Source organism: Telmatherina bonti, assembly GCF_933228915.1.
Source record: "Telmatherina bonti genome assembly, chromosome: 16".
In the NCBI taxonomy this organism is placed as follows: domain Eukaryota; kingdom Metazoa; phylum Chordata; class Actinopteri; order Atheriniformes; family Telmatherinidae; genus Telmatherina; species Telmatherina bonti.
In genome coordinates this window covers 6,781,954-6,804,455 of record NC_136614.1, presented here as the reverse complement: position 1 = coordinate 6,804,455, position 22,502 = coordinate 6,781,954, and the positions used below count along the sequence as shown (strand labels likewise).

General features: G+C 46.6%; 1 protein-coding gene across 1 annotated transcript in view; it reads right to left on the bottom strand.

Moving 5' to 3' along the window:
* Positions 1-22,502, bottom strand: part of mei4 (meiosis-specific, MEI4 homolog) — a gene marked incomplete at both ends in the record, with an annotated part of 46,177 nt that overhangs the window by 22,325 nt on the left and 1,350 nt on the right. Inside the window, 2 exons of the mRNA XM_079255680.1 lie at positions 367-498; positions 21,627-22,081. Coding sequence (XP_079111806.1) covers positions 367-498; positions 21,627-22,081 — 587 coding nt within the window. The remainder of the gene's footprint in view (positions 1-366; positions 499-21,626; positions 22,082-22,502) is intronic.

Genomic DNA, 22,502 nt, shown 5'->3' with positions numbered 1-22,502 from the left:
ACCACAAATGAGCATGACGGACCCTGCAGAGAGGGAGGGGGGCTCAGCAGGAGGTATGAAGGCAGAAAATCATCCAGTTCATTTATACATTTCCATTTTAAAAGAAAAAAGGTTGCTGCCTGGCCTTTGAGTCAGGCTGCAGCCAAAGCTACGTCGCCGGCCGGAAACGCTGGGATGCAGTATTGATTACGGTGACCAAGGCAACAAGTCAATAGTCAAACACTCGGCTGAAAGGAAACAAGATGAAAGGAAAAAGCAGCAGAAATAAATAAAGAAGGTGAGACGTGTCTCTGACACCAGAAGCAGCTGGAGACAAACCCAAAGATGGAGAAAGAAGGGATGGGTGGAGGTGCAAGCACTGTTTACCTGGGAGGCCTGCCACAGCTGATCAGCCATCGCGTTGATCTCAGAGAGGATGTGGCGGATCAGGAAAGACTTTGATACGCTGCTGCTCCCCAGCACCATCAGATACTCCGTCAGCTTCTCTGCAGCCTGGAACTGAGTCAGAAAATAAGCCTTTACTCCCAGGCTTCCAGAAACGGAGTTAAAGCTGGAAACCATCTGTTGTTCACCAGTTACAGCGCTTCCCGCAGGGTTAAACACAGTTTCAGCATCAACACCCACATTCCTCCACCCATACCTCCAACTATACCTCCACCCATACCTCCAACTATACCTCCACCCATACCTCCACCCATACCTCCAACTATACCTCCAACTATACCTCCACCCATACCTCCACCCATACCTCCAACTATACCTCCACCCATACCTCCAACTATACCTCCACCCATACCTCCAACTATACCTCCACCCATACCTCCACCCATACCTCCAACTATACCTCCACCCATACCTCCACCCATACCTCCAACTATACCTCCACCCATACCTCCACCCATACCTCCAACTATACCTCCACCCATACCTCCAACTATACCTCCACCCATACCTCCACCCATACCTCCAACTATACCTCCACCCATACCTCCAACTATACCTCCACCCATACCTCCACCCATACCTCCAACTATACCTCCACCCATACCTCCACCCATACCTCCACCCATACCTCCAACTATACCTCCACCCATACCTCCACCCATACCTCCACCCATACCTCCAACTATACCTCCACCCATACCTCCACCCATACCTCCACCCATACCTCCAACTATACCTCCACCCATACCTCCAACTATACCTCCACCCATACCTCCAACTATACCTCCACCCATACCTCCAACTATACCTCCACCCATACCTCCACCCATACCTCCAACTATACCTCCACCCATACCTCCAACTATACCTCCACCCATACCTCCACCCATACCTCCAACTATACCTCCACCCATACCTCCACCCATACCTCCAACTATACCTCCACCCATACCTCCAACTATACCTCCACCCATACCTAGCGCTGCTCGATAATGACAAAAATTATAATCAAGATTATTTTGACTGAAATTGAGATCTCGATAATTTAACAATTATCCAGTATTTATAAACAACGCTGCGCGTCGTGGTGTTCTAGACGCCGTATCGACCATTATAACCGTCTAATGTACGGTTCCGAGTTGTTTAATTGGCTTTTACCGCTTATATAGGAACTATTTTACATTGGCCTGGATGTACGTTTTATACCAAACAACGGCTGCAGCGCGTTTCTCTCATCCACCTGTTAAAAGACGGCTGATCTGAACCAGCTGGTTAACGCGTTGCTATGGTAACGCCCCGTAACGGAGGGATATTACAGTGTTTAACGGGCCGAACTATGTATAGGAAAATAATGCAGCCAGTTGTCACTGACAATGGTATAAACTAAAAACAAAAAAAGTCTCCAGATTTAGCGAGAAAGTCTCCAAGTTGGCAACAGTGTCTGAATGAAAGCAAAGCGGCTGTGGGAGGAGTTTACAGCACAGCGCTGCAACGCCAGAGACGCTCGATTAGCAGCTGAAGACAGCAGGAGAGGAAACTGCAGAGACAAAAATAATCACACCCTTATAGTTTTATCATGGTTGGAAACCCAGATCGTACTGAGATTACAATCCGATTAATCGCCCAGACCTACCTATACCCCAACTATACCTCCATCCAGACCTCCAACCAGATCTTTTTATTATTTTTTATTTATGTATTTATTGTTAGTCAACATAATATGGGTTCAGTTACAGAAACATTTTCTTTTGTGCAGTTTGCACATGCCCTCAGTTGACAGATTCTTACAAGATAGTGAAAAAATAAAATAACCATATGAGAATAATTACAAAATAAAACAGATGTATATTTACACATGTAAAAAGTCATGAAGAGAAAGAAAAAAATGAAATAAAATAAAACCAAAAAAAAAAGATTGAATAATCAAATACTCAAAAATAAATAAACAAATAGAAAAAACTACTTATTTTCAGCATTCCTCTCACCAAGAGATATTTGTAGTTCCTTAGAATAGTTTAAAAAAAAAAAAAAAAAAAAAAAAAAAAAGGGGTCCAGGCCTCTAAGAATTGTTGTGTCGATCTTTTTAAGGTAAATCTGATTTTTTCCAATTTCAGAAAATACATTATCTCTCTCTAATCCATTTAATAAAGCTTGGTGGAGATTGCTGCTCCAGGGGAGCAAGATGCCCCTTCTTGCAATGAGAGTAGTGAATGCGATAACATCAAGAGCAAGTCGAGGGAGTAATTCCAAATAAAGCACTCATTGGGTTGGGGGAGATTTTTTTCCCAAAGATCTTTGTGTATGTACCAAAAAATGTCTGTCCAATAAGCGGAAAGTGCCGGGCACGGCCAGAACATGTGTATGTGATCCGCTGGATGTCCTTTGCAACGAGGGCAGGAGGGGTCTGTGTCAGGATACATGTCTGCCAACTTCGCATTGGTGAGATGAGCTCTTAAGACCACTTTCAGCTGTATCAGACCAAGACGTGCACATCTTGAGGATCCAGGTATACGCCTAAGAGTGGCCTGCCACATTTCATTGTTAATTGTCAGCCCCAGATCTGTTTCCCACCCCCTCCTGATTTCCTCAAGTGAGGTGGGGTGGTTTTAATGGGTTCAGTGGAGCTCTGCAGAGTTCTACACTGAAACCTGATAATAATCCAATCAGTTCGTCTATAACATAACTGGGAGCAGCTTTAAACCGTCTTGTGTTATTATTTCTACGAGCATGAAAGAGAAAACAGCTGCTACCGCTGTGCAGTCTGCGCTAACCTCATACAACCCTGATAAACCGCGAAAGCAGGAGGAGGCGGCGTGCGGAGATTCGCTCTTCACTCACATGGAGGAAAATTAAAGAGCAGATTCAATTTGCTTTGTGAAGCCTCTGCAGCTGATTGCCTCAGACTGCTATCAGGACATAATGAGACAAGTAAAGGAAACAGGTTGTTATTAAGCTTTCTACCCTGATAGGCCTTCATCCTCCTCCTCTTCCTCCTCTCAAGCTTCACCCAGGCTTACGGGAGAAACTGCTGAAGGAAAACACAAGCGGAAACCTCCAGCGGTCAAAAGTGAAGCCCATGTGGAAATGCATAAAACTGCAGTTCCCCCTTCATCCACTAGGGCCTGCAAAACAGAGCAAATCCCCATAGACTCCCATGTTAAAAAGACCAACTTCACAGCAGAAATAAACATGTTTACAGCAGAAATAAACATGTTTACAGCAGAAATAAACATGTTTACAGCAGAAATAAACATGTTTACAGCAGAAATAAACATGTTTACAGCCTGGTTCAAAAATCCATTTTAGGTTTAATAGCTCAGGTTTACCTTCATGACAACTGTGGGGGGAGTGAATTTTTTTCTAACTCGCCTGTTTGAAAGTAATTTAATCTCGAAGTTCGGCATATTTAGGGGCGTGTCCTTTTGATTGACAGGTACCTGATCTCCCGCTTCAAGTCAGAAGAACGTAGAACAACCGCGGTTTTTAGCCGGTTAACAACGTAACTTAGCTTTAGCCTGCTTACCTCCGTTAGCTGGTTAGCTCCTGTTATCTCTGGGTTAGCTCGGTTAGCTCTTAGCTACAGAAAGCTCGGAGTTCGCTCAATGTCAATCATCCACCATGACGCTCACAGCCCCCCTCTCAGCTCCACCTCTTTGCCCATATTTGTATTTTCGGACGAGACGACGCACATGTCCCTGCCAAGATGATGATGGTAGGAACCGCCTACCGAGCTTCAATTCAGCTCTTCAGAAACCTACGGGGGACGTCACGAAGGCTCCGCCCATCTTTTATATACAGTCTATGGGAAAACACCTATCTAAAAAAATAAATAAATAATGAAAAGGAAACGTCTTCATGAGGTGAGATGGTAAGACATGACAGACGATGCTACATGAGCGTCAGAGAGACATGAAGATCCAAAGATGGACTGTCTTCATCGTTCAACATTAGTTTTACTCCAACGTTAAGCAGATGTTTCACCTGGTTTCCTGAAGCTCCACATACTTAACATACAGCCCCCTAGTGGCAGCAAAGCAGCCCTACAGGCAGATGTAGACTAATGTCTAGTCTGTGTGTGTGTGTGTGTATATGCGTGTGTGTGTACGCGGGGCGGACATCGACTCAATTACAAGCAATTATCTTTTATAACGATGAAATGAGGAAACGCAGCTGTAAAGTGTGGCAGGAAGTTAAAGCTGCGCTGCTGCCCGGACACTTTATGGAGATGGACAACAGAGCCAGTAGGAAGCTAGCAGCTAATGTTACGGAGCGTGAGATTTACTGATTGGGTCTGAAGGCAGCGTTTGGAAACATTTTGGTTCTTATTAGACGAGACTTGAGGTCTGTACCACGAAGCTGAGTTTTCTGTTATTGGCGTAACTTCGGGCTTAACCCTGAGTTTTCCGTACGACAACGTGTCTTACCAGAGTAAACCAGCACGGTAACTTCTGCTGAACGGCTAAGCTGCTCCAGAGCAGGTTATGTTGCGGCCAAAAGATCAAAGCGCCACATCCTGACCAATCAGATCTGTTGAAACTGACGGACCTAAAGTCGAATATAAAGAATAATCTGAGGAAGTTCTGCCCAAAACGTCTGAGCTGTGACAAAGTACTGTCCAGTAGTAACAGTGTTGTTTTAGGCCTGGACGACGTAGCTGGGTTCTCCATGTTATCGACTGGTCAGAGGCTGAGACTCCGGCCCCCCTTATGTGATCTTAATGGGTTGAATTACCGAGCCACAGGTCCAGTTGGTCAGAGGAGAATGGTTGAAGATGGTGGAAAGGCAACAAGCCCTGGATCCGACTCCGACTACAGGGATGAACTTCAGGTCGGGGTTGGGGGGTCCTTCGCTGCTCGTTTCACCTAGTTTAACTTCCCTCCATTGGCTGCGCGTGTTTTAGCATCCTTTACACACAAACTCCACATATTTCATCTGAATAATTTGCACTATTTTAGGAGATTACAAAACAAAGTGCATCATGGGTAAAAAAAACAAAACATTAGCATGTGTGAGAAGAATTTGGTAAAACTTATGTGCTGGAAACTTCATGGCTTCAACCAACAGAAGAACCAGTTTCTTCTTCACCGCGTCTCGTCATCTCCTGCAGTAATAACTAGATAGCATTGCTTTTAGTGACGCATCATTTCAAAGCTTCGCTTGGTTTGAGAAGTGCCGCGTAAGTCTTAATGTGGAAGAAACTGAACCAGTCCCCAACTGGACCGGGTCTGGTGGACGATCCTGGTGTGAAAGGAAACTTACTTCCTTGGCATGAACGTGACTTTGTTCCCGCTGCGTTGTGCAGAAGTTGAATCAACTGAATAAAAGTCTAAATGTCCATTTATGCTCCCGTACTTACGTAGATGTGGACGTCCGTCTCAATCGTTGTCACATGACGCCGTCCTCATAAGCTTCTCTTACATCGCTACGGTCTTTACGTCCGTTTGTCCACTAGTGGACAGTACTGAGTTCAGAGTTCACTTAGGCACTCTTGACACCGGTTGGTAGCGGTAAATAAAGTTATTTGCAACTTTCCAAAAACACCAGAAGAAGAAGAAAATCACAAAGTTCTTTGCTGTTCTCAACATTTTCTGGGTCTTCTTCGGGTGCTTTTTATTTGGCGATTTGTGCATCGTCTTTTTCCATGTTACTCTTCTTCTCTGGTTTGTTCCTTCTGCTGGCGTCAGTGATGCAACACTGCCCCCGGTGGTTTCAGGTGGTATTGTTCCATTTTCTGCATCAAGTAATGGAAGCTAAGCTCCTTGAAAACGGACCAAATTACGTACGTAACCAAGGCAGCAGAGAGAAACCGATCCATCTGTCTGCGTATCCGCCTTGTGGCACGCTGCTCCATCATGATGGAAGATGGCTGGAACGTCTCCTGGATCGTAGGAAGGTGACATTTCTTGTTCCTGGAAGTGATTTTGTGCAGAAACGCGAGCCCTCCTCACTAGATGAGACGGAAACCCACACATGTACAGTCTACACCGCTGGACTCGTGGTGGAGTTTAACATTTCTCAGAACATCTGATTTTCCCGGCAAACAGAAAGAGGAAGACCTCGTCCAGCCTCCGGCCATCCAGCTCTTGTCCTTTCTGTGGGAAGTACGCCATCCAGGTGGAGTTCAGCAATCTGCTCTTTTGCTGGATGTTTCTATGGAAAGTTAAATCTTATCATGTTTAAAATTCTGCATTAAAAAAAAGAATTCTTGTATGTTAAAGAGAAAACATTTATTTTACCAGTAAAAGTTGTAAGTAACCGGCTTCTGTTTCTACTTCCTGACTGCAGACGACACGTCAGGACTAAACAACCATATTTTCTCCAACAAGCTTTATATTTGGATGACTGAAGGGCGAAAAGCGTTTCTATCAGTGGAGCAATAAAAGGTGCAGGGGGGGGCCGTTGATTTGGGGATGAAACACATAAACCGTGTTGGATCACATATTCAAGATGGCAATAAAAGTTCTTCCAGTAGACGAAAGGATGACATGCTGAAGAGGAAACCACTCTGAAAGGTTATTACATGAAATACGTCGACAGCTGAAGACAGTGACATTTGACTGGCGCCACTTGGGATTGCGGATGTGATATGACATCATCTCCATCCAATCTCCTTCCTCCAACAGCATAACGACTCCTGCAGGAAGCCAGACTGAAATATGAGCTCTTGTTGAGGACATAAGCGGGTCTGAAGGTGGGCTCTCCGCTGGGTAAATTGCAGCTACTCCTGCCGTTATTTCTAAAGATGGAAAACGCTCCGAATGCCTTTCCCGACACTTCCAGAGGATTCTCATCCCGCTCTTTCATTGCTGACGAGAAAGTCGGGCATTTAGATGAAACGATGGCTCCACCAGCTTTTATTCTCATTCCTGTAAGGCCTTCACACGCCGACTCCCAATACGTTGCCCGAATAATTCACACAGCAATATATTTTATCCATGATGAAATTATGGTTTATCTTTCCAAACTGAGGTTGTTGTTTTTCATTTTGCATCCTACAAAAACGATATAGAAAAGATGGGCGGAGCCTCCGTGACGTCACCCGTAGGTTTCTGAAGAGCTGAATTGAAGCTCGGTGGGCGGTTCCTACCATCGCCATCTTGGCAGCGGCATGCGTGTCGTCATCTTCATCTTCATCTTCATGCCGTTTATCTGGGGTCGGGTCACGAGGGCAGCAGCCTAAGTTTAAGGGAAAGCCCGGTCACCCTGTGGAGGAAACTCATTTCAGCCGCCTGTATACGAGATCTCCTTCTTTCGGTCACGACCCACAGCTCATGACCATAGGTGAGGGTAGGAACGTAGATCGACTGGTAAATCGAGAGCTTCGCCTTCTGGCTCAGCTCCTTCTTCACCACGACAGACCGGCGCAGAGTCCGCATTACTGCAGACGCCGCACCGATCCGTCTGTCCATCTCACGCTCCATCCTTCCCTCACTCGTGAACAAGACCCCGAGATATTTAAACTCCTCCACTTGAGGCAGGACCTGACTCCCGACCCGGAGAGGGCAATCCACCCTATTCCAGCTGAGGACCATGGTCTCAGATTTGGAGGTGCTGATTCTCATCCCAGCCGCTTCACACTCGGCCGCGAATCGCTCAAGCGAGAGCTGGAGATCACGACCAGATGAAGCCAACAGGACCACGTCATCCACAAAAAGCAGGGACCCAATCCTGAGGCCACCAAGTCGGATCCCCTCAACACCTAGACTGCACCTAGAAAGTTATGAACAGAATCGGTGATAAAGGGCAGCCTTGGCGGAGTCCAACCCTCACCGGAAACTAATCCGGCGAGGGATGAATTGGCATGCGTGTCGTCTCTCCCGGAAAATACAAATATGGGCAAAGAGGTGGAGCTGAGAGGGGGGCTGTGAGTGTAGCTACGAGCTACTTCCTGTAGCTACGAGCTAACCCGGAGATAACAGGAGCTAACCAGCTAACGGAGGTAAGCGGGCTAAAGCTAAGTCACGTTGTTTATCGACTAAAAACCGCGGTTGTTCTACGTTCTTCTGACTTGAAGCGGGAGATTGGGTACCTGTCAATCAAAAGGACACGCCCCTAAATATGCCGAACTTCGAGATTAAATTACTTTTAAACCGGAGTTTGTTTATTTCTGCTGTAAACATGTTTATTTCTGCTGTAAACATGTTTATTCCTGCTGTAAACATGTTTATTTCTGCAGTAAACATGTTTATTCCTGCTGTAAACATGTTTATTTCTGCTGTAAACATGTTGATTCTTGCTGTAAACATGTTTATTCCTGCTGTAAATATGTTTATTCCTGCTGTAAACATGTTTATTTCTGCAGTAAACATGTTTATTCCTGCTGTAAACATGTTTATTTCTGCAGTAAACATGTTTATTCCTGCTGTAAACATGTTTATTTCTGCTGTAAACATGTTGATTCTTGCTGTAAACATGTTTATTCCTGCTGTAAATATGTTTATTCCTGCTGTAAACATGTTTATTTCTGCAGTAAACATGTTTATTCCTGCTGTAAACATGTTTATTTCTGCTGTAAACATGTTTATTCTTGCTGTAAACATGTTTATTTCTGCTGTAAACATGTTTATTCCTGCTGTAAACATGTTTATTCCTGCTGTGAAGTTGGTCTTTTTAACATGGGAGTCTGTGGGGATTTGCTCTGTTTTGGAGCCCCTAGTGGATGAAGGGGGAACTGCAGGTTTAGGCTTCACTTTTCACCGCCGGAGGTTGCTGCTTGCTACAAACAAACCACGGACCAATCAGAGAAGGTGTGTTGACAGCGTCACCAGAGCTGGTCGCGAGCTGTGTAGTGTCACGTTGTCGCTGCTGCTTCACTCGGACCGTGACGCCGAGGCCGAGCGCCTTATTTGACTCAAGTCAACCTGACGCAGTTCGACTGAGACTCGTCGCTGCCGCCCCTCAGCGTCCTGGTATGTGTTTGATCAGCGTATCGGGACTGTGAACTATTTTTACGTGAGAAAATGCTGAAAGTAAAGTCCAACAGAAAAGAAACAGATCAGTGGATTTTTATTACTTCAGGAATCATTATTAGATCTTTTTTTTTGCACAGTGTTTTGCCTGAACTCACATCAGTGAAAAACTAGTTTAGAGACAAAATGCAGATGAAGGAAATTAATCTCAACATCTTTTCTACATTTGTTCCATAACAGTGTTAAATGTCTGTAGTGTTGACTCATCAATGTCCTAAATTGCTTCCATTTTCCCCTTTAGTCCCCGGTAAGACGCTGCTGCTGCATGTTTGTCCCTGCAGCAGCAGAAAGGTTGGTCAGAGGAGAGCTTCACTCACCCTCCGACAGGTCTGACGTGTAATCACACCGAGGAAAAATAACATTTTACAGAAGAATGGCTTCTTTTAGAGCTGAGCAGGAAGTTTTACAGCCATCAGCGAACATCAGAGAAGCCACCTCTCTTCTGTTTCCAGAAACTAATTTCCAAGACCTGAGATTGATTCCAAACATCTACTGCTCGCTTGCTTTCCTCTCCCTTTGTGGGAAAAATGTCTGTCACATAAAGAAGAGTTACAGAAGAAGCAGCCGTCGCTCTGATCGCTCCTTCATGGTTTAACGCTGTGACTTCAGACCAGATGGGACAACCTGGAGAGAAAATAACACTTTCTCCCAAAACAACTCAGCTTGAAGGGACGTTTTTACTGAGCCATGACGGATCTCTGGCTTCAGCACATTGCAGTTTCTCAGATGGACAGAGAGTTCTCACCATCTACAGCGTTAGATTATTATCATCATAGAAGGAATCTCTGTATGCAGGGGATAAATAAACTGCATTTAAACCAGACATGATGCTCTACTGCAGTAATCCTCAGTGTTAATTCAACAAGAGCTGCATTCAGTATACTGAGACAAGAGGAGAGCCGCCACCCCCAACAATGCCTCCAGAATGTGGGCGTTTCTTTTTCATGATATATACGGAGCTACCGACGGAGCAGCTCTTTGGTGGAGTTCGCTGCAGCTGAAATCATCCAGAACTGGCAACTCTGACAGGGTCAGTTAGGGCCGTTGGGACAGCAGAGTTTCTGCAAGCAGCCTGCAGCTCTTGTTTGTGGAGAGAACTGCAGCGTTGAGGATCATTATGACTTGTTTAGATGCATTTTCAGAAAGCCAGCGGCTGCTTCACGAGCCGCAAGGCAAGAATCAGAGAGCCGCATGCGATGAAGAACGCTGCTCTACTGGAAACCAGTGCATGGACTCAGGAAGCTTCCAGAAACCAGTGTGAACCCAGTTCAGGCTGAAATCCACACATGCAGGTTAAAGCTCCATCATGAAGAGGATCGAGAAACACGCTGCCTTCTCTGGACCAAAGCTCATCTGAAATGTTGTTGTATGACTTCATAAGATGTGTAAATCATCGCAGTCTGTGTTTCCGTCTATTTTTAACTCACAATGCTCCCCTCGTCCCTTTGTGATGGGAAACACTTTGTATCCCACCACAACTATGAAACTGTTTCTGAAGGGCATGTTTAATAGATTAGTCTGGTGTCAGAATGTTTTAGAACGATGTCAGAGTGAGGATTTTCCTCCGCTGGCAGTCTGATGGTGTCAGGAGCTGCTTCCAGGATTATAATTACCCCTGGCCTTCATCTCTGACCTCCCCATCATCTCCAAATTGTCTTTAACAATCAGTTTGACGGGCAGATCCATGAAGTGCTCTCCAAACGTCAGAAATAGGAAGACTTCATTACCTGAGAGGAAAAATGAGAATTCTTCAGTAATCTCCACTTTGCTGAAAGGTTATCATCTCCACACAGAAAACGCTGAGTGGGGATCTGTGGTCAGGAGACTGGAAGCCAACTCCGTTCAGAGATACGCTGGAACGGGGCGAAAAATGCTGCTGCAACAACTTTAAATGCTCAACTGTTTACAAATTTCCATTCTAGATTGCGCCGTCTGTTGGCAGCAAATGGTCGTAGCTCTGACTTGCTATCTTGATTTTTCTTTTTTAAAGGACAAGTCTTCTCAGATATTACCTCTAATTAGGTATTTTTTTTCTGAGGATTTCATGCCAGTTCGGAGGGCGTGCAAAGCACTGTTTCCATCCTGGGAGAGGAGGTGGAGGTGGTGGAGGAATACAAGTATCTTGGAGTTCAGCTGGACAACAAACTGGACTGGAAATGCAACACTGACTACATCTACAAGAAAGGTCAGAGCAGACTGTACTTCTTAAGGAAGCTCAGATGGTTTAACGTCTGCACCAAGATGTTGCATATCTTCTGTAAGTCTGTTGTGGAGAGTGCAGTCAGCTTTGCAGCATCTGCTGGGGTAGTAGCATCAGAACCAGAGACTTGAAGAGAATCAACAAACTGATCCAGAAAGCTGCTTCTGTGCTTGGAGTAACTCTGGAGCCGCTGGAGCTGATTGTCCAAAGAAGAATGCTGCACAAGCTGATGAAGATGATGGAGGATTCTTCACACCCTCTCCACAACACAGTGATGAAACAACAAAGTGTGTTCAGTGAGAGGCTTCTTCAGGTCCGATGCAAGACTGAAAGATACAGAAGATCATTCCTGCCAGCAGCCATCAGCCTCCGGAACAAGACCTCCTCTAGTTATTATTATTATTACTGCAATATTGAGTTTCCCTTTGGGGATTAATAAGTATTTTTCATTTCATTTCAAGTAGAAAGTAGCAATACAGGATTAGCATTAGCAGTGGAGGAGCTAATGTTTGACTTGGCGCTAATGCCGTCTGAGACTCGCTATAAAACAAAGATCAACTGATACAAATTCTTTCTTATAAAATACACATTTTACCGAAGGTGAAAAAATAAAAACTACTTTACATTTAATCCAACACAATAAACCAAGAAAGTGAACAAGGTCATTCAAGCTCAGTCTTCAAGAAAAAAGATCCGTCTCAAGGTGATATCACCTGCACTGAAAAGGAAGGTGTTTCCAAACCTTTAACACCTTTAAAAGATTATGATCATAAATATTCCACCTTCTGATTTCTGCAGTACATAAACATGACATCAGCAGGTTTATACTTTACTGGTTTATTACTTTAATAAACACAAACAATCTCATCTTCAGCTGTAAAGCCTAAAAGCTGCATTTTTATCATCTGTATGTCTTGAGATCCTCCACGTCTGACACCTGTACAGTCTGATGGATGAAAATGACAATTGTTTTGGCTTCCAGGCTGCTGAGGCTTATATGCTCAAACATAAACATAACAATATGTTTTCAGCTCCCTCAAAGTCTCTAAATCTAAAATGCACTTTCAACTTTCTGGATCAGAACCATGAAAACTACGCTTCTTCTCATGGCAGTTACAATCCTGGCCTTCCACATTAATCAGCAGCTAATGAGACTCCTGTGATTTTAATTCACTCGGCGTTATCCTGGCTTGTTGTCGGACCTACCAGGAGCACCACGCTGCTGCTGCGAGGGGATTAGTTTCTCAGAGACAGATCGGTGCTGCCTTCATGGAACACTTCATTAAATTTAATTCATTTCCCTCCTCAGCAATAATCTGTTTAATGACACCCGCCGTACGCCTGAGTCACTGCAGAGTAAAACTACATGTTCAGTCAGCGAGCCTGCAGCCATGTTAGCAGGATAAACCTTGTCATGACGGTGGCGTAAAGTTATTATGCAAGACACTCCGGGAAAAAATCAGGTAAGCGTTAGCTGCTAATGTGAGAGTCCACAGTCTTAGCGTTAGCGGCTAAAGTGGGAGTCTGCAGTCTTAGCGTTAGCTGCTAATGTGAAAGTGTGCAGTCTTAGCGTTAGCTGCTGATGTGAAAGCGTGCAGTCTTAGCGTTAGCTGCTATTGTGGGAGTCTGCAGTCTTAGCGTTAGCTGCTAATGGGAAAGCGTGCAGTCTTAGCGTTAGCTGCTAATGTGAAAGCGTGCAGTCTTAGCGTTAGCTGCTAATGTGAAAGCGTGCAGTCTTAGCGTTAGCTGCTAATGTGAAAGTGTGCAGTCTTAGCGTTAGCTGCTAATGTGAAAGCGTGCAGTCTTAGAGTTAGCTGCTAATGTGGGAGTCTGCAGTCTTAGCGTTAGCTGCTAATGTGAAAGTGTGCAGTCTTAGCGCTAGCTGCTAACGTGAAAGCGTGCAGTCTAAGCGTTAGCTGCTAACGTGAAAGCGTGCAGTCTTAGCGTTAGCTGCTAACGTGAAAGCATGCAATCTTAGCATTAGCTGCTAATGTGAAAGTCCGCAGTCTTAGCATTAGCGGCTAATGTGGGAGTCTGCAGTCTTAGCGTTAGCTGCTAATGTGAAAGTGTGCAGTCTCAGCGTTAGCTGCTCATGTGAAAGCGTGCAGTCTTAGCGTTAGCTGCTAATGTGAGAGTCCACAGTCTTAGCGTTAGCTGCTAATGTGAAAGCGTGCAGTCTTAGCGTTAGCTGCTAATGTGGGAGTCTGCAGTGTTAGCGTTAGCTGCTAATGTGAAAGTGTGCAGTCTCAGCGTTAGCTGCTAACGTGAAAGCGTGCAATCTTAGCATTAGCTGCTAATGTGAAAGCGTGCAGTCTTAGCGTTAGCTGCTAATGTGAAAGCGTGCAGTCTTAGCGTTAGCTGCTAATGTGAAAGCGTGCAGTCTTAGCGTTAGCTGCTAATGTGAAAGCGTGCAGTCTTAGCGTTAGCTGCTAATGTGAAAGCGTGCAGTCTTAGCGTTAGCTGCTAATGTGGGAGTCTGCAGTCTTAGCGTTAGCTGCTAATGTGAAAGCGTGCAGTCTAAGCGTTAGCTGCTAATGTGAAAGCGTGCAGTCTAAGCGTTAGCTGCTAACGTGAAAGCGTGCAGTCTTAGCGTTAGCTGCTAATGTGAAAGCGTGCAGTCTTAGCGTTAGCTGCTAATGTGAAAGCGTGCAGTCTTAGCGTTAGCTGCTAATGTGAAAGCGTGCAGTCTAAGCGTTAGCTGCTAACGTGAAAGCGTGCAGTCTTAGCGTTAGCTGCTAATGTGAAAGCGTGCAGTCTTAGCGTTAGCTGCTCATGTGAAACCGTGCAGTCTTAGCGTTAGCTGCTAATGTGAAAGCGTGCAGTCTTAGCGTTAGCTGCTAATGTGAAAGCGTACAGTCTTAGCGTTAGCTGCTAATGTGGGAGTCTGCAGTCTTAGCGTTTGCTGCTAATGTGAAAGTGTGCAGTCTTAGCGCTAGCTGCTAACGTGAAAGCGTGCAGTCTAAGCGTTAGCGTTAGCTGCTAACGTGAAAGCGTGCAATCTTAGCATTAGCTGCTAATGTGAAAGTCCACAGTCTTAGCATTAGCTGCTAATGTGGGAGTCTGCAGTCTTAGCGTGAGCTGCTAATGTGAAAGTGTGCAGTCTTAGCGTTAGCTGCTCATGTGAAACCGTGCAGTCTTAGCGTTAGCTGCGAATGTGAGAGTCCACAGTCTTAGCGTTAGCTGCTAATGTGAAAGCGTGCAGTCTTAGCGTTAGCTGCTAATGTGGGAGTCTGCAGTGTTAGCGTTAGCTGCTAATGTGAAAGTGTGCAGTCTCAGCGTTAGCTGCTAACGTGAAAGCGTGCAATCTTAGCATTAACTGCTAATGTGAAAGCGTGCAGTCTTAGCGTTAGCTGCTAATGTGAAAGCGTGCAGTCTTAGCGTTAGCTGCTAATGTGAAAGCGTGCAGTCTTAGCGTTAGCTGCTAATGTGAAAGCGTGCAGTCTTAGCGTTAGCTGCTAATGTGAAAGCGTGCAGTCTTAGCGTTAGCTGCTAATGTGGGAGTCTGCAGTCTTAGCGTTAGCTGCTAATGTGAAAGTGTGCAGTCTTAGCGCTAGCTGCTAACGTGAAAGCGTGCAGTCTTAGCGTTAGCTGCTAATGTGAAAGCGTGCAGTCTTAGCGTTAGCTGCTAATGTGAAAACGTGCAGTCTTAGCATTAGCGGCTAATGTGAAAGCGTGCAGTCTTAGCGTTAGCTGCTAATGTGAAAGCGTGCAGTCTTAGCGTTAGCTGCTAATGTGAAAGAGTGCACTCTTAGCATTAGCTGCTAATGTGAACGCATGCAGTCTTAGCGTTAGCTGCTAATGTGAAAGTGTGCAGTCTTAGCATTAGCTGCTAACGTAAGAGTCCACAGTCTTAGCGTTAGCTGCTAATGTAAAAGCGTGCAGTCTTAGCATTAGCGGCTAATGTGAAAGCGTGCAGTCTTAGCGTTAGTGGCTAATGTTAAGCGTGCAGTCTTAGCGTTAGCTGCTAGTGTGAAAGCGTGCAGTCTTAGCGTTAGCTGCTAGTGTGAAAGCGTGCAGTCTTAGCGTTAGCGGTTAATGTGAAAGCGTGCAGTCTTAGCGTTAGCAGCTAATGTGAAAGCGTGCAGTCTTATTGTTAGCTGCTAATGTGAAAGCGTGCTGTCTTAGCGTTAGCGGCTAATGTTAAGTGTGCAGTCTTAGCGTTAGCTGCTAATGTGAGATGGACAGACAGACGTACTGATGTTGCCCTACAGGGTCGAACTGAGATCATGTCTTTACAAAATGGAGTAAAATCTTGGAAACAGAATGAAAATAAAGATCAACTGCTGAACATTTTGACTCTTCATCTGTTTAGCTTTCAGTAAAACATCAATGTTAAAACAAATTTACTCTGAATTCTCCAGATGCTGTGGAGGATTAAAATAGGACTGTTAGTCGACACAAACACAACAATCCTGCAGTAGAATTAAAACCTCTGTCAGAGTCCAACCAACCAAGGAAGCGTTTCAACTTGTTTTGAAGGAATTTAATGTAGAAATTAATTATGATGGCCGTCTCCCTTATTTTCATGCTGAACATCACGGAGGGACGTCCTGCCGGGAGAAATAATTGCATTTTTAATCCCATGGAAGTTTGTAAGGTCTTTGGAGACATAATTTCTTTCCTTTCATTAAGTTTGAAACAGGGAAAATCTGCAACTTGCAGGTTAGATGAAAAGTTAAATCTAAAGGTCCATTTCTGCCGGATGAAACACAGATGAAACATGAAACACAGACAGTTGGACAGTTTTGTTCGTCTCCCAAATCAGTTACATGCATAAATGGAGTATTAGACCTCTTCAAATTTGACCTCATTCATCAAACATATGCAAACTGATATTTTTCCCATTCTTCAAGGTCTAAATTAACTAAATATAGCAGTTATTTTGATCTTGGACCTTGGCTACGCCTGCCGTAAGAGCCATGTAGTTTTATTGTTGATGTTTTTCAAAAACCAAGCACGGCTCATAAACCTCTATGATGACGACCAACCTGGGCAGAAATGTTCCCTTGCCCGGACGCGGGTTACCAGGACCCCCCTCTGGAGCCAGGCCTGGAGGTGGGGTAAGAGAGCGAGCGTCTGGTGGCCGGGCCTTCGCCCATGGGGCCCGGTCGGGCTCAGCCCGAAAGGGTTACATGGGCCCCACCTCCCGTGGGCTCACCATCTGCGGGAGGAGCCGTAAGGGTCGGGTGCAATGTGAGCTGGGCGGCAGCAAGAGGCAGGGACCCTGGCGGTCCGATCCCCGGCTGCAGAAGCTGGCTCTAGGGACGTGGAACGTCACCTCTCTGGTGGGGAAGGAGCCTGAGCTTGTGCGCGAGGTTGAGTGGTTCCGACTAGATATAGTTGGACTCACCTCGACGCATGGCTTGGGCTCTGGAACCAGAACCCTTGAGAGGGGCTGGACCTTCTTCCATAACGAACACCATGTTCCAACATAAGAGTGTCCATATGTACACCTGGCATCAGGATTCCCTGGGCTGCAGTTCGATGATCGATTTTGTAGTCGTATCGTCGGACCTGCGGCCACATGCCTTGGACACTCGGGTGAAGAGGGGGGCGGAGCTGTCAACTGATCACCACCTGGTGGTGAATTGGCTCAGATGGTGGGGTCAGATCGGGCAGACCCAAACGTGTTGTGAGGGTCTGCTGGGAACGTCTGGCTGAGTCCCCCGTCAGAGCGAGCTTCAACTTCCACCTTCAGCAGAGCTTCAACCATGTCCCGAGTGAGGCGGGGGACATTGAGTCTGAATGGGCTGTGTTCCGTGCCTCTATTGCTGAGGCGGCCAGCCGGAGCTGTGGCCGTAGGGTTGTTGGTGCCTGTTGTGGCGGTAATCCCAGGACTCGTTGGTGGACACCAGCAGTGAGGGATGCCGTCAAGCTGAAGAAGGAGTCCTATCGGGCCTTCTTGGCCTGTGGGACTCTGGAGGCAGCTGATGGGTACCGGCGGGCTAAGCGGCATGCGGCTTCGGCTGTTGCTGAGGCAAAAATTCGGGCAAGGGAGGAGTTCGGCGAGGCCATGGAGAAAGACTTCCGGACGGCTTCGAGGAGATTCTGGTCCACCATCCGGCGGCTCAGGAGGGGGAAGCAGTGCTCCATAAATACTGTGTACAGTGGAGGTGGGGAGCTGCTGACCTCAACTCGGGACGTTGTGGGTCGGTGGAGGGAGTACTTTGAAGACCTCCTCAATCCTACCAACACGTCTTCCGATGAGGAAGCAGAGCTGGTGGACTCAGGGGTGGACTCTCCTATCTCTGGGGCTGAAGTCGCTGAGGTGGTCAAAAAGCTCCTTGGCAGCAAGGCCCCGGGGGTGGATGAGATCCGCCTGGATTTCCTTAAGGCTCTGGATGCTGTGGGGCTGTCCTGGCTGACACGCCTCTGCAGCATCGCGTGGACATCGGGGGCAGTACCGCTGGATTGGCAGACTGGGGTGGTGGTCCCCCTTTTTAAGAAGGGGGACCAGAGGGTGTATTCCAATTACAGGGGCATCACACTCCTCAGCCTCCCTGGTAAGGTCTATTCAGGGGTCCTGGAGAGGAGGGTCCGCCGGATTGTCGAATCTCGGATTGAGGAGGAGCAGTGTGGTTTTTCGTCCTGGTCGTGGAACAGTGGACCAGCTCTATACCCTCTCTGGGGTCCTGGAGGGGGCATGGGAGTTTGCCCAACCAGTCTACATGTGCTTTGTGGACCTGGAGAAGGCATTCGACCGTGTCCCCCTGGGGCTCCTATGGGGGGTACTCCGGGAGTATGGGGTCCGGTCCCCCTTGTACGAGCTGTCCGGTCCCTGTACGACAGGTGTCAGAGCTTGGTCCACATTGCCGGTAGTAAGTCGGATTCGTTTCCGGTGAGGGTTGGACTCCGCCAAGGCTGCCCTTTATCACCGATTCTGTTCATAACTTATATGGACAGAATTTCTAGGCGCAGCCGAGGGGTTGAGGGGATCTGACTTGGTGGCCTCAGGATTGGGTCCCTGCTTTTTGCAGATGTCGTGGTCCTGTTGGCTTCATCTGGTTGTGATCTCCAGCTCTCGCTTGAGCGATTCGTGGCCGAGTGTGAAGCAGCTGGGATGAGAATCAGCACCTCCAAATCTGAGACCATGGTCCTCAGCCGGAATAGGGTGGATTGCCCTCTCCGGGTCGGGAGTCAGGTCCTGCCTCAAGTGGAGGAGTTTAAATATCTCGGGGTCTTGTTCACGAGTGAGGGAAGGATGGAGCGTGAGATCGACAGAAGGATTGGTGCGGCGTCTGCAGTAATGTGGACTCTGCGCCGGTCTGTTGTGGTGAAGAAGGAGCTGAGCCAGAAGGCGAAGCTCTCCATTTACCAGTCGATCTACGTTCCTACCCTCACCTATGGTCATGAGCTGTGGGTCGTGACCGAAAGAAGGAGATCTCGTATACAGGCGGCTGAAATGGGTTTCCTCCGCAGGGTGGCCGGGCTCTCCCTTAGAGATAGGGTGAGGAGCTCGGTCATCCGGGAGGAGATCAGAGTAGAGCCGCTGCTCCTCCGCATCGAGAGGAACCAGTTGAGGTGGCTCGGGCATCTGGTCAGGATGCCTCCTGGACGCCTCCCTGGTGAGGTGTTCCAGGCACGTCCCTCTGGGAGGAGACCCCGGGGAAGACCCAGGACACGCTGGAGGGATTACATCTCTCGGCTGGCCTGGGAACGCCTCGGGATCCCCCCCGCAGAGTTGGCAAATGTGGCTGGGGAGAGGGAAGTCTGGGCTTCCCTGCTTAGGCTGCTGCCCCCGCGACCCGACCCCGGATAAGCGGCTGAAGATGAAGATGAAGATGAAGTTTTTCAAAAACAGTGCCAACTTTGGGATATTATATCCTTGTTTTCATTGTAGCTTCCCAGAGGATGATGCTATAGTATTAAAAGTTGCACCAAATGAAAGCTAAGAAAATGTTCTTAGATGGTTGTTAACACATTAACACCTGAGTAAATTTTAATCCACAAACAATGTCAAACATTCCCTTTTTTTATGCTTGGAAAGGATATCATATGACACATAATTTTATCTCAGAATTGTTACTTTTAATTCACGCACATCACATTTTATAACTAAATATGTTTTATTTCAGATTGTCAGTTAAGATCGATTTGTTCAGATTTGTGAACTACTGACATCGTGGCATCTGGAAGACAACTATGCAGCGGGAAAGAGGTCAGCGATACAAGTAAATGGGATGAACCAACTGAAAAGAGAAGGTGGCAACTCCTGTGTATCTCAGCTCCAGCATCAGTCAACTTCCTACTAATCATCCTGCAGGAATGAAAATCCCAACAGTGACTATAGGTCTCTAGCTTGTGGATGTCGTTTTGCAGAGTATAGCGAGGATTAAAACACTAACTAGACCAAATGCAGTCAGCCACTTCATGATCCAGTGCAATGGTGCATTATTGTTCTTTATATCTTTCTATTCAATTCTCTTTAAAGAGAATTAAAGTATGTGAATTGTGTTTTAGGCTGGAACCTTCAGGCTGATCCTGCTGCTCTTAAAGCACCACAACAGATCATTTTTATTTATGTTGTAAGATACAGGAAGCCTGTAAGACCAGATGCAGCAGTGCAGCTGCTGCCATAATGTCCCGTAAATCAGTGCAAAGCTGCTTCCAGAATCCAGTGGAATTACGTCGAATTAACGTAAAAAGAGTTGCAGTATTTCAGAGAATGGATGCGCCCGCACGTTTTATAATCTGTTGTTCTGCGCGTGAAATGCTGAAGGCTTCTGACGTAACACTGTAGAATTAGTGCAAGTTTAACGCCGGCTTGCTGTTCCCGTAGCGACCATGTGATCTGTCATTAACAGCTGTTGTGATACCAGAGGAAGCCCATACAGACTGGAAGTGATGCGTTTAATGTCACGTAAACTTTAATCACCTCTTGTTATACTTATTAATTCTATGAAAAGTTGCATCCCTACATGGAAGTACACAGATACGACAACGTTTGAGATGGACGTCCTGGTTTACATTTGTTAGGGGAACAAAAAAGCACCTTAAAAACACCATTAATAACATTTTGGACCATAAACATTAAACGACCCCAGAAATTTCAAAAGATTTTGTTTTAATCGTTTAGTATGGAAGGAAATTACGCTGCATCCCGGTTTCTCTATGACAAGCCGTCCATGCGACTCTGAAGGTGCGTTAGCTGCAAACCGGGCTGTTTCCTCCTGGGGTTCGTCGTTTAATCTCTGCCTACGAACACTGGTAGCTTCATCTTAAAACCAGCGTAAAAAACAAATTCAATAATTTTGATAATTTCATCTCAGAGGATGAGGATGAAGCTAGATTTAGCTAGCTTTAGGTAGCTAAACCCAGGAGTTTCTATTGAAACTCAGACACGGTCTGGACCACCGTCCTGCTGTAGCCATGCAGCTCATGTTGCAGCTGAAGAACGGAAACCCATTCATGCTAACACGTGCATGCTAATGCTTGCATGCTAATGCATAAATGCTAACGCATGCATGCTAACGCATGCATACTACAACATGTATGCTAATGCTTGCACACTAACAAACCAATGCTAACACATGCATGCTAACGCGTGCATGCTAATGTGTGCATGCTAAAGCGTGCATGCTACTACATGTATGCTAATGCTTGCATGCTTACAAATGAATACTAACACATGCATGCTAAAACGTGCATGCTAATGCTTGCATGCTAATGTGTGCATGCTAACGCGTGCATGCTAATGCATGCATATTACTACATGTATGCTAATGCTTGCATGCTTACAAATGAATGCTAACACATGTATGCTAACACGTGCATACTAACACATGTATGCCATTGCCTGCATGCTAACGAATCAATGCTAACACATGGATGTTGACACATGTATGCTAACACATGCATGTTAACACATATATGCCAACACGTGCATGCTAACGCGTGCATGGTAATGCGTGCATGCTACGGTATAAATGCTAAGCCGTGCATGCTAAAGCATGCATGCAAACACATGTATGCTAATGCTTTCAAGTTAAGATGTGCATGCTAACGTGCCTCACCTGGCTGTGAAGCAGCATCTGCGTCAGCTCCCTCAGCGCCTCCTCCACTCGCCTCACCAATTCCGCCGACAGCGGCCTCTGAGAGCAGAAGAGCTCTGTGGATCGGGCCGCCACCCGGCAGGCCCGCAGCACGGAGTCAGGGGGTCCCATCGCCAAGGGGTCTCTGCAGGCCGCCACCACGGAGTCCAGGAGCCGGCTCATGGTGTCTACAGTCACAAAGACCATGTCCCCATCGGGACTGAACCACAGGGCCTCCAGACCGCCGCGGTTCTCTTCCACTCGATGCAGAGCGCACAGCGACTGGAGGAAGTGGAGGTGAGGAGACGGGAGGGAAGCGGGGGGACACCCAGGGTCCCTCAGCTGGTCATTGGGGGTCTCTGAATCGCAGTCTGGCTGAGGTTCTGTACTGCAAGCTGAACTTCCTGGACCAAACAGATCCTGCGACATGTTGTCGTCTGGAAGAAAACAAAGCCAACACAGAGCCGATGAACGAACGTCCTCCATCTGGATGCTTTCGGGTCGTTGCCATGGAAACGGAAACAACAATTCTGATGCTTTTCAGAGAGACAGGAAGACGTGCAGCCAGAATATGATGCATTTAGATGAAAAGAAACCAAACATTTGGCTTCAGACTCATCAGGAACAAACCGACCATGAAGCTGATCAATGTGGACGTTCAGCCGTCCGACTTATGGAAACGTTTCTGTCTGAAAGAGAGAAAATTTAGTTTCCTCTGAAATGAAGCTTCATATGATGGGATGCGTGATCCTTAACCGTGTCCCAAACGTTGTCTCCGGCATGGGGGGGCGGTGTTTACTGCGTGGGGGGCCATGTCTCCGGCGAGGGGGGCTGTGTCTACACCGTCCAGTGTCCCCC